The sequence below is a fragment of the Poecilia formosa genome, unplaced genomic scaffold, assembly GCF_000485575.1.
Source record: "Poecilia formosa unplaced genomic scaffold, Poecilia_formosa-5.1.2 Scaffold300, whole genome shotgun sequence".
Taxonomy (NCBI): Eukaryota; Metazoa; Chordata; class Actinopteri; order Cyprinodontiformes; family Poeciliidae; genus Poecilia; species Poecilia formosa.
The window spans coordinates 631,131-643,820 of record NW_006800239.1 but is presented as its reverse complement, the minus strand read 5'-3'; the positions used below and the strand labels follow the sequence as shown (position 1 = coordinate 643,820).

The 12,690-nt window shown below is 37.3% G+C and overlaps 1 protein-coding gene across 2 annotated transcripts in view; it reads left to right on the top strand.

Annotated features, from left to right (window-relative positions):
* The first annotated feature begins 3,781 nt into the window (after positions 1-3,781).
* The window catches only part of LOC103152087 (interferon-induced protein 44-like), a 22,547-nt gene continuing 13,638 nt past the window's right edge, over positions 3,782-12,690 (top strand). Inside the window, exons 1-8 of one of the 2 annotated variants that reach the window (XR_001658677.1) lie at positions 3,782-3,921; positions 4,220-4,246; positions 4,322-4,355; positions 5,627-5,828; positions 5,911-6,069; positions 6,184-6,352; positions 7,269-7,369; positions 7,446-8,304. Coding sequence is in view for 1 of the 2 variants with exons in the window: in XM_016660854.1 (XP_016516340.1) it covers positions 3,858-3,921; positions 4,220-4,246; positions 4,322-4,355; positions 5,627-5,828; positions 5,911-6,069; positions 6,184-6,352; positions 7,269-7,369 (756 nt within the window). In the remaining variant the exon portion in view is untranslated. The remainder of the gene's footprint in view (positions 3,922-4,219; positions 4,247-4,321; positions 4,356-5,626; positions 5,829-5,910; positions 6,070-6,183; positions 6,353-7,268; positions 7,370-7,445; positions 8,305-12,690) is intronic. The other variant, XM_016660854.1, reaches the window with a different exon arrangement.

Here is a 12,690-nt window from a genome sequence, read left to right as displayed (position 1 = left end):
AACAGCCGCGCCTTCTCCCAGGATGTCCTTGGTTCTTAAAGGGAGGCCTCAACAGTGATTGGTGGAGTCGGCAATTGATGACCCAATCACAGTAGGCCTCAGGATGTGGCACAGGACAAGCAGGGCAGCACCCACTTCCAGGTGGAATCAATCTGATTAGCCACTGAAAAACAACAAACACAGAAAAGGCCACTGGCCGTAACACTAATGTTCCACATGTGATAGACAGAAAGGTGAACAGCACAGACTGTTTTCTCTGATTTCACTACTCACAGCTTTTTATGTGACAGTAATGTGTAATAACTATACAATAACTATGATGAAACTTCACTGGACATTGTTTCTGTGCTGAAGACAGTTCTGTCCTCTGCTGCTCCAGTCTCACCTCCTGCTGAACTCACTGATTGGTCCCTGATTGATCAGGTTTTTGTTGTCTCTACTGTAGCACAGTTATTGAACATGCTTTAACTGAGAGGGAAGTCATCTCAGTCTTTATTCAGACAAACAAATTGAACTCTTATTACAATTAAATTCAACACAGATCTTTGAAATTTGATTTGGAGTGAGAAAAAATGTGCACAAGCCTCAAAATAAGAAATAAAAGATTTCCATCTTAAAATAAAACCTGATTAGCCAGAGTGAAAAAGAATGATAACAGATTGATTAAGTGTGTTTGATGATGGACATAAAGACAAAGAAGCAGATAAAGCTGAAGACTGTTTTAATAAAAAAAATGAAACACAAAAACCACAGGGAGCCAGAGCAAAACAAAACCTATAAATCCAATAAAAATGCCAACAGGAAACACAGGAAAGAAATGGGGTAAATAACAGGGTATAACAGGAGGAACCAGCAAGGAGGAACTGAGAATGAGTTTTATATACACTGTGGAGGTTGATGAAGGAACAGATGATTAGCTAACGGGTTGCAGGTGTGAAGGAAGAGAAGCAAAATGACACAGGAGACTAGGAAATAAATCTAACAATAAAGAACACCTAGAAACATAATTAGAGTAGCAAAGAATAACTAGACACAATAAATAAGCATATTAATTATACTAAAATCATTAAAGAAGGACTGAACTACATTAAAATAGGAACAAGACTGATCTAAGAGAAACTAAGAAATACAGAGAAAACAAACCTCAAAACAAAGGATCCTAAAGTAATGAAGATGTTATAACTTCATAACATGACAGTCAAAAGCCTCATAAATACCCTTCAATAAATCAGAATATTACTGAAAAGTTCATTTATTTCAACTCAGTAAGTGGAACACATTAGTATATAGACGGATTACACACAGTCTGATGTTTTCAAGCCTTTATTTCAGGTATGATTGATTTCCCATTTACAGCAAATGCAAGTGTAATTTGCTGTCAGAAAAACAAAAACAGTTCCAAATTAGTATTAAAGCTACAATGACTGATCAGATCAAATATTTCCCCACCTTTTAGAATAACTCTTGATGTTTCTTATTACTTCGATTGCAATACAAAGTATATGCCCCACTTAAAAATTGCCATAAACTCCTAACCTCTCAACTGTCATCTTCAAAACACTTCCATGTCAGACAGGTTCTGTAAGGACTTTGATTCCCTCATGACAAAAAAGAAATATATCACTGAAGAGAACAATTAAATTAGAACCAGCAATCCAGTTTATAAAAGGTTCTGCACTAAGACTTTGGCTGTTTGTCTACTGCAGGGTCTCTCCATCCCCACCCAGCACCTCCCTGCACTGAACATGTGACTTATAATAAACCCTGCAGCTCATCTGAAGCAGCAGCAGATACTTTCACTTTCAGTCTGCAGAGCTTCTGTTTATATATAGATCAGGATGAGCTAAAATAGGAGAAATATGATCTTATGTCCTTTTCACTTTGATATTGGTCAAAGGTCTTGGAGCTACATTTTGGATGAGCATGTTGATGGTAAATAAATGATTATCCAGACCCAAAACAAATAAATTGACTGTTTCTGTGTCACGTTGCATCAACTTAAAGTTCCTTGTAAAATGATTCAGGTGGTGTGTTGCTGAAGGGAATGACTGACCACTGAGGAACCAGGAGTGTATTTTTCTTCAATCCAGAAAAAAGTGCTTGAGGTTTGAAGAGTTGAGGCAACAAGGGAGGAAAAATGTGTTGGCAACAAGTTATTGCTGAAGGAAACCATAAGGATGGAAGTAGGGGATTTTTAATCACTCTGAAGTGAAGTGAATAAATTTGTGATCAGAAAAGTGGAGGTTTGGCAGAGACACAGTTTCTCTCCATACATTTCTTCTTCTGCCCTTTTTCCTGTCCCACTGCTAAAGAAAATGTGTTAAAAAAGATCTGGCTTTTATATATAATAATATTACAATAACATTTATTTAACCAGATTATAAAAACAACCATGTTGAGATCTACAGTCTCTTTTTCAAAAGGGACCTGACAAGATATAAGCAACGTTTACAAGGATCAACATTTACATTCAACTAAAGAAGCAGATTAGTTTTAAAAGCATCAAAGCATAAAATAATAAAAACAGCTCATATAAAACATGAATATCAAAAACAGAGACTGTTAAAACTCTCTTCCGCAGTGTATAGAGTTCATAGAGTCACTTTTCCTGAAAAGCCATTCTAAGCTGAGGTGGAGCTTATTTAATCCACAGATCTGTCCTAACTCTGGGAATGAACACATGGAAAAAGGCCTGGGAACAAAGTTCAGTGTTGAACTTAACTCTAAACACTGTTAGATAAGAGGGAAGTTGTCCCAATATGCATCTCCAAACAAAAAGGACCATATGTGAATGTAAATGAACAGAGAGAGGAGGAACTCACTCCCCTGTTTTAAAAGTTGATGTCAATGTGTTATGTTTGTGTTTCTTGGCACAATAATGGCTGTACAGGTTGGACAGTCTTGGCCTTTTCCTCACAGAGGAGTTTTAGATTTAAATAAAAAGATGAACTGTGGTAACTGGTGCAGACCTGCTTTACAACCGTGGCAAAACACATACATTTTGAAAATTTCAGAAACAGTGATAGTTGTTTAATTTACTATATGCAGCTGCATATAAATGACAGAGGTGAAAGTTGCAGCTTAAAAGAGTTCTTTAAATACAATCATCTGGACAGTCACTATGTTGTTGGCAATGTATGACAATTGTGTAGATTTTGATGTAAGATAAGAGAGAAAACATGTGGTTGGTCAAAGTGCAGCCAGGGTTTCATTGTTGCTACATTTGATCCAGTTTACCCAGTTCATCCAGTTTGCAGTGAGAGCCATGCTGTACAGAAACTGATGGCTGGTCCCTGCAGTCCCACAGACAACTGAGTGTCACATAGTCAAGTGGATTAAGCGAGGGCTTCGAAGGCTGTGGGGGTGAGTGAAAACTTTTGCACAAGTTGGAGACACTTTGTACATTTGATCCAGATAAATTACAGTTTCAGGTTGAAATGTCACAAAAACATTTAACATGTTTGAGGCAAAAATGTAAATATGTCTAGTTTTAGAAAACATAAAAGCAAGATTCTTTAGTTTAGCACTGGAGTCCAAATTGGTGTCAACCTGAGTCAGTGTTTTCACATATCCATCTCTCAAATATGAGACCACAGAATCTCATTAACTGCTGGGATTATCAGGCTCTATTTAATGTAAACTATATGTGACAATAATATAAGTTTGATCAATATAATTGAAATCTGTTCCATGCTATGCTGTTTTATAACCAGTGGAAACACATATGCCACATATGCAGCACAGAGAAGAAAGTGAAAGTATGTGACATATACTAAGTCATGCAGTTAATCAGAGCTGAGGTTATTTAAGAGAGGAGAAGGTTGCTGTTCATTCATTTAGCAGCTGAGCAGGAACAGATGGATCCACGCAGACTTCCAGAGTTCGGAGGTTTTGTTCCTATGTCATTTTTTGTAGAACTAAGTAAGTACATTTCACTTCAGATGACTTTGAGATATTTGCAGGAACTGATTCACAAAAGCTTAAGTAAAATATTTAATCTGAACAGAAATGATCAGATTCTTTCATCAGATGCTTTCTGGTCCTGATGCTCAAACTGGTTTCAAGAGAAAGTAAAGAATTTAGATGTTGTGTCAGTTTGGAGAAGATAACACTTTGCTCTTTTATTTTGTGAATTTGTGACTGATTTGATTGAAAATACGTTTTCAGGGCCAGTTTAATTCTTTTATTTTATTTTATTTTTTTACTTTTATTATCTTAGATAAACAGAATGTGGCTGAGTCTCCTGGTGAGTGATTATTTTGATTTTGAAAATGTTTCAGCCAGCCATCTTTGCAGAGTAATAATTAATGTTTCTGTTCAGTTTTGGATGAACCATGGAGGGAACTACGCTGGGGGTGAGTTTTTACACTCACAGCTGATCAATAAGACCCTGTTCACTGCTGTTGAGTTGTTTGTCATTCTGCTGAAATGTATAAATTACATCTTTAGAGCTAATTGGACAAAGAAAAAGCTCAGAAGATGATTTAAATGACCTCTTTCTTGGCGGTTCTGCTGAGTTTAGATGGGGTCTGGTCGTAGTTAGACAGGAAACAGAGGAAGAAGACAAAACCACAATTGTAATCACAATGATGAACATTGTGATTACAATGTTCATCAAAGCGCAAATAAATGCAGAACATTAGACTAGTTTTAATAAACAACGGTTAAAATTTAAAATGGTTAATATAATCTTTTACAAATATTACCCAGCATATAATTTTGGAAATATTCAACAAACAGCCTATAGATAAATTCTACAAAAAATAAACACTGTAACAAAATATGTGTATATTATGTTCATTAAAATACAATCACAGAATTTCCTCCAATGATTATAGAATGAATAAGTTTTGACACGAGCTACAATAAATGGTACACTGAGCTATTTACTGGCATAAATTATGTCTATTGGTGTAAAAAACATTTTTAAAATAACCCAAAACATAAATCCTTAACTCATACAGTACAAGATGAGTAAACCGAAAATTGCTCATCTGTTTTAGATGACCAATGCTCCTTTGTACTGCTCATCTAAAACACATGGAGTAGCAAAAGGTCAATCACAGTATAGTTTAGCCGATAGTTTATCAGTAAAATAAAAGCTAAGTCTTTAAATCATAGTGAACTTTTGCCATGATTTGGGTTTGATGGTGGTGAAGACAGATGCAGTTGGACCCGGTTTAAGATGCAAATGATGGTTTTTAATGAACAAACGATTCAGCGCAGATGAGCAGCAGCAGAAGCTCTGAGTCTGGTAGCAACTGGTAAATTATTACGACAACTGACACAAGACTAATGTCAGTGGACGGTAGGTGAGGACCTGACGAGGAAACACAGACACAGGTGGGATTAAATACACAAGGGAGTAATCAGGGAAACAGGACATGGCTGAGATTAATCCAGGGGTAGACAAGACGACAGGAAATAAACTGACTAGAAAACAAACACAGAAGCCTAAGTCCTTGAGATTTTTTTTAAGAATTATTCTTAATCTAATTGAGTTAAAGGGTTTTTGGTACTTCTGTGCTTTGGTTCAGACTGGGTTTAAATCCTGTTGGACTTAATATTTTCTGTTGTGTGTAGCTCGTTTTAGGACAAAACTAACTGAGTGAGTTTATGTTCTCAGAGAAAACCAGATGAACCTTAAATATGTGCAGAAATACAAACCTGAACAAGACGACATCAGGTACCTACGAGTCCTGCTGTACGGACCCGTTGGAGCTGGAAAGTCCAGTTTCATCAACTCTGTCAGTAACGTCCTCAGAGGACGGATGACGATTCCTGCTTTGGCCAGCGCGATGACGTCTGATAAAAGCTTCACTAAAAAGGTTTGAAAGTTAAGATGCTTCAGTTTCTCAAAATTCTTGCATCAGGTACAGACAACATTTTTTGTTTCTTCCTGTGTTTCAGTATGAGACTCATAAGTTCATTAAAGGACGAGGAAGCACAAAGACATTTTATCCTCTGGTCTATAACGACATCATGGGACTGGAAGACGGGACCAACAGAGGAGTTCATGCTGACGACATCAAACTGGCTTTGAGAGGTCATGTGAAGGAAGGCCACAAGGTGAGCAACTGTTCTGAAATTGTGAAATATTTACACAAATGAATGTACTGTTAATTTAAAAATCACAGTTGTGTTTGAAATAATTTTTATTCTGTATCTTTTACTCTCTTCCAGTTCAACCCAGTTGCTCCTCTAACTCAGGATGACCCAGGCTACAACCCGACTCCCTCTGCTGATGACAAAGTTCATGTCCTGGTCTGTGTGATGTCAGCCAACACTCCTCAGATGAATTTGTCAGTTCTGGAGAAGATGAAGAGCATCAGAGAAGCAGCCAGTGACCTGGGTGAGTTTACAGAGAACGATCTTATTGAGGATGTATTCACACCTGACACAAGTGATCCACTTTAAACAGACCAGAGATTGTTTCCCCCATTGGTCTGGACCTTATGTTCCAGTATGAATACACTCATGCAAATCCTTTGCGGACCAAACAACCAGACGGAGACCCTCTTTTAGAGGTGGTCTCAGTCCGCTTCCAAACTAATTTTTGCACTGTTCGCTTCTGGCATGAATCAGACTGACCTTGATGCAAACCAACCACGAGAACAGTTCATCTTTTTGGACTACATGAGCCATCGTTGCTGACTATCATTGTAAAAATGTGTCCTTCAGTGTTGCTAACGCTGCTGCATGTACCAATTGCAATGCAATCGTACCTGATCCACCATTTTCTGCTTAGCAATGCTGCTGCTAGCATTTTGTTGGCCAGAGCAGGTAGAGCATCTTGTCTCATTCAGCTTACAGCGTGACTTTCCAAAATTACAAATATTGTTGAAAGAGATGCTCTCAACATTAAAAATGGTATTGCAGTTAGAGTATCAGCACAAATGCAGTTGGCAATACGTCCGTCTTTGTTTTTTTTTAGACTGATCTGTTGCACCCCCGTCATTTCTGTGGAATGAAAGTATTGTCACTCTCATGGCTTTGTTTTCAATTTATAGTCCACTTGCAAAAGGCACAATGTGAAAACGAACTGCATTAAAAGAAAAACATAAAGTCTGCTTTTGGTCCAAACCAAACAAATCGACCAGAGGACTTTACTGGTGTGGATACACCTCTTAACAGAGCAGATCCATAACAAGATCCATCATCAGTGTGTCTGGTTCCAACCTGACGGGAACTTTATCTCCACTCATTTAAACTTTCTTTAACCTTCAGTATAATAATTATTTTACTTGAGAGAGTTTATTTTCCTGCAGGAATTCCTCAAATGGCCGTGATGACCCACATCGATGAAGCCTGCGGTGAAACTGAGAGAGACTTGAGGAACGTCTACAAGAGCAAGTACCTGAGAAAAAAGGTGAGTTTCAGTCATTTTGTTCAGAAATATCACAAAAGATGTTATAGACTGTAACTAACTGTTTTTTATTTTTCAGATGAAAGACTTCAGTGCAGCAGTGGGAATCCCCATGAACTGCATCTTTCCTGTGAAGAACTACAGTGAGGAAATCAACTTGAATGATGATGTTGATGCTCTGATCCTGAGCGCTCTGAGGAAAATGGTTGACTTTGGAGACGACTTCATTGAGAAGATTTAAACTGAGAACTTTAATTTTAGTATCCTGTTTTGGATACCAAAAAGGCAAAAAGATTATAACATTTCACTGTGTAAGCGTTGGTTTTATTAACTTATTCTATCCATTCTGAAGAGGTCACTGATCTCTATAGCAGGTCAAGAGAACAGTGCAGGGTAAAACTGGAAGCAGCTCCTAATGTATTGTGAAATTAGGACAGAGAAAATTTTGGACGGTGTTGCAATATAATGTATACATAATTGCAATGGCAGATAACGGGATAATATTTAGTCTTTTGAATGAAAAGAATTTGCTTTAAAACTCACAAAATGACCAGTTTACTGCCATTGTGGTTGACCAGGATCAGATAATCTTAGCTTTCTTTAATGTAGATGTCAGTAAGATTGTCAAAACAATGCTGGTGATTTTATTGTATTCTTTATTAATAATGTCATGCAAGCATTTCTCATTCCTGACTGAAACAGACCCGTGTCAAAACGGTAATCAGATTTTTCACATCTGCTTTTCACGCAAAGAACTTTAAATGGACCTGTGTAAGAAAGGTGTAGAAATGGTAGAGAAATAAAATTATGTTTTAATAGTTAATAATAATTAACTATTAATTATGTTATAATTATGTTGGTTGACTGTTTTTGCACTGAGGCATGTTTTTATCAAAAGGAAATACACTGTGTCAAATGTACTGGGTCACTCTGACCCAGTACATTTGACACAGTGTATTTGACAACCCTACATACACATACACCCCTGAAAGTGGGTGGTATAAATACTCCCTGCTTTCATAGATTCAAGGTGCTGCTATGAAATTATGTGAGAATATGTGAATTGTGTAATGCAGGTGTGTTCAGGACCCTCCAACTTTGGCCCAAATAAAGCAAACAAAAATGGAGTCTGATGTGATTATTTGTTTTGTTATTAGCCACTTTTCACTCCCATCATAATGTACTTGCTTTGCCTCTTATCAATATTTCACTGTGTAAGTAGCTGCTATGAAATATGATACAATGTTAAGCATTTCTGGGATATTTGACTGATTGGAAATGGTGTAATTTTGATGCAAGAAGAAGATGATACAATGTTCAACCAGAAGTCTGAATGAACTCCATTAATCTCAATTTGTAATCTTCTCAGTAATCCCTGGTTTACTCATTAGTTGGAAGCAACACATACAAACTATTGCTACCTAAACAATGCAGCGCTGATATAATGTGTGTGCTGCTGAAGGGAATGACTGACCAGTGAGGAACGATTCAAACCTCCTTCAAGGCAGGAGAAAGTGCTTGAGGTTTAAAGAGTCGAGACAACAAGAGAGGAAAAGTGTGTTGGGAACAAGTTACTGCTTGGTTGAGTGAAACCTTTTGCACAAGTTGGAGACACTGTGCATAAGATCCAGATAAACAGTTTGAGGCTTAAATGTGACAAACACATTTAATATATGTGGGGGAAAAAAAAAACAATTTCAACTATGTCTAATTTTGAGAAATATAAAAGCAAGATTCAACTACAGACAGCGCTAAACAACCCAGGTTGGCAAAGTGACAAAACATTTTGCTTTACAGATGTTCTTCTCCACAGACAACCTCAGTCTTGCCCAAATGCAAGACCAACAAGTCTAATAAAAGTCTAATTAACTGATGGGTTTTATGATATCATCAGTTAATTAGACTTCTTGGCCTTGTGTATTTGGGCAAGACTGAGGTTGCCTCAGGTTGTCTGCACCAAGTGACATCATAGTAAACAGCTCTGAGTTTGGCTGTTTGTCTACTGCAGGGTCTCTCCATCCCCACCCAGCACCTCCCTGCACTGAACATGTGACTTATAATAAACCCTGCAGCTCATCTGAAGCAGCAGCAGATACTTTCACTTTCAGTCTGCTGAGCTTCTGTTTATATATAGAAGCTCTGTTTTATCAGGCTTCATGATAAAAATTATAAAAATGATCATAAAGCTTGATAAAACCGATTAATTAATTAGTCTTGTATTTACAGTCTTACCCTCAGTTTTTGGACAAGACTGAGGTTGTCTGTGGACATTCTGGTCGGCAATATGTGAAAATGGTTACATTTGATCAATAAAATGGATAATCCTGAAACTCTTTATCCCTGCAGAACAGACAAAACAGAAAGTGAAAATGATTTATCAGAAGTCACGTGGTTCATCAGAGCAGCAGAAGTGATTTAAGCGAGGAGAAGGTTTCTGCTGGTTCATTTTGCAGCAGAGCAGCAACAGCAGCAGGATGGCTCGACAAAATGAAAATATATTTAATCAAAGACTAAGTAAGTGTATTTCACTTCTGATGACTTCAAGATATTTGTATGAATTGAATCAGGTTCAGCAAATAGTGCAAAAAAATCAGCATGATTCTTTATGAACCGCCCATTTACTCTGCAGTGACCATCATAAGTTTTTACTTTACTTTCTTTTATCTTTTTTAAAAGGGGAATGGCTTGGGGTCGCAGCATATTCTGGTAAGTTAAAGAGTCAAATCCAATGCTATCTAATGCTTCACATTCACTGCCTTCAGGATTTTAAAATGTTATTTATGTCAGTTTTAATACATATGGAAAGACTAACTTGATCAAAGAAAATCACTCAGCTACAGCTTAATCATAATTTCTCTTCTGTTTTTTTCTCTAAAGCTCATGTGGCTCAGTTTCCAAGTGAGTGATTGTAAAATCCTTATTTCGTTTGGGTAACATGGAAAATTGACTTGAAAAACATCTTTCAGGAACAGTTTAATATTCTTTTGTTGTTGCTTTCTGAAGCTGCAGAGGCTGAGTCTCCAAGTGAGTGATCACAATAAGTTTCTGAAATCTTCCAGTCGTCTTTGCAGAATAATAATTTATGTTTCTGTCCAGCTCTGGATGAACCGTGGAGAGAACTACGCTGGGGGTGAGTTTACAGTAAAACCGTCACGTCTGATTAATAACAACCTGTTTACTGCTGCTGGGTTGTTTGAGGCTCTGCTGAAATGTAAAGTTGCAGCTTCAGATCTCTGTAGAAAAAGAAAAAAACACAGAAGCTTCAGGTGGGCTTTGTGTGGGACGTTCTGCTTATTGTGATCACAGCTGCTTGACACAAAGGGTTTGTGATTTAACAGGAAATGGGGGAAGTCGGTGGAACAGGAAGGAAACTGCAGGGACTGTACAATAAAGTGTTGAGCTGAAAATGAAACAATTGAAACAAAAAATGACTGTTGGGAAAATCATCAAAACACAGGAGGAACAGTTTAAATAAATGTAGTTATTGTTTGTTTTTTTTTTTACCTGAAAAGGCTTTGCTACAAGATGGAGGACAATAAAACAGACCAGCTGACCACTGATAACAGAAGATAAGAATGTGGTGCAATCAAAGCTCAGCTTTGCTCTTAGATAAGGGCAGGAGTACAGGGATAACGAAGAGCAAAATGATTATGAAGTGAGAGACATTCATGATTAAAATGCTCATGACTGGGTTGGGACAAGTCTAATATGTAATGAATAAACTTAAAGGGGCAGTGTTGTGTTTTCCAGACACATAATACCATTTTATAGCATAATTAAGTAAGTACATTACTTTCAGTTGTTATAAAAATGTTATAACAATGTCATATCAAATATGAATTGAAAGAAATTTAACCTCCTGATTTAAGAGATAGATGCCCTTGAAATTGGGCATCTATCTCTTGAAAAACTCCTGCTCTTTCAGGAAGTCATCAGTATATCGCTCCTCTATTAACCATTTAGCAACATTCCTACCAGCACTGCACTGAGAAGTAACTCCCGTAATGAGCTCAGTAAATGTGCAGATGTTTGCTAATTGTTGCTGGCTCGTTTGGAGGAGCTGAGCAGGAGAGCTGCTCTGTGAGTTTCATCCTCGAACGCAGCACTAAATCCACACAGATGTTTTACACAGCTGAATGGTTGCCATGGGAAATTAAAGGATTTCACCGACATTGATGAAAAAAATCAAGGCAACACTCCAGACATGTTTTTGATGAGGGAGTTACATTATAATGTGGTGTGAAGCTGAAAAATGTTGAATTTACATGATATTGCCCCTTTAAAATGATTAATAAAATCATCAGTGACTTGTGTATAAGAGACAATAGAGTGACATAGAATCAACATCAAATTTCTCTGAGAATCCAATGAAAAGAGCTTTATACAATTCTTCTACTTGAACAGCATTACAAACAAATTACGGGATTAGTCCAACGGATTTGTCTGAAATACAAGTGGTTTTTAAATACCTCAGGCTGGCAAATGCAGAGTTTTAATTCCTGGTTATTTTTTTTTTAATGATTTTTGTGAATAAAAATCTTTAAATTGAGATGGTTTCTTTTCTTGAGTTCTTCTGCTGGCCTCTGAATCTAACGGGGTTGGGATCCTGTTGGATTATTTTATGCATTTTGTTCATCTTGGGACGGAACTAACTGATTTACTTTACATTCTCAGAGAAAAACAGAAGAACCTTAAATATGTGCAGGAATACAAACCTGAACAAGACGACATCAGGTACCTCAGAATCCTCCTTTATGGACCCGTTGGAGCTGGAAAGTCCAGTTTCATCAACTCTGTCAGTAACGTCCTCAGAGGACGGATGACGATTCCTGCTTTGGCCAGCGCGATGACATCTGATAAAAGCTTCACTAAAAAGGTTTGAAAACTAACAGATTTCTGTTTATATTCCAGTACTGACTTTAATAGACCAACCAGAAAATAACTGCTTCAGCAACAGGAGTTTTCTCTGGATCAAAATTATGTTCTTTTGTGATTTAGTATGAGACTCATAAGTTCATTAAAGGACGAGGAAGCTCAAAGACATTTTACCCTCTGGTCTTCAACGACATCATGGGACTGGAAGACGGGACCAACAGAGGAGTTCATGCTGACGACATCAAACTGGCTTTGAGAGGTCATGTGAAGGAAGATTACAAGGTGCAACAACTGCATGAACAAGTCATAAAAAGTGAATGAATTGATGTAGCCCTAATTTAAAGACCAGAGTTGTGTCCATTTGAAATAATTTTCATGCTGTATCTTTTACTCTTTTCCAGTTCAACCCAGTTGCTCCTCTAACTCAGGATGACCCAGGCTACAACCCG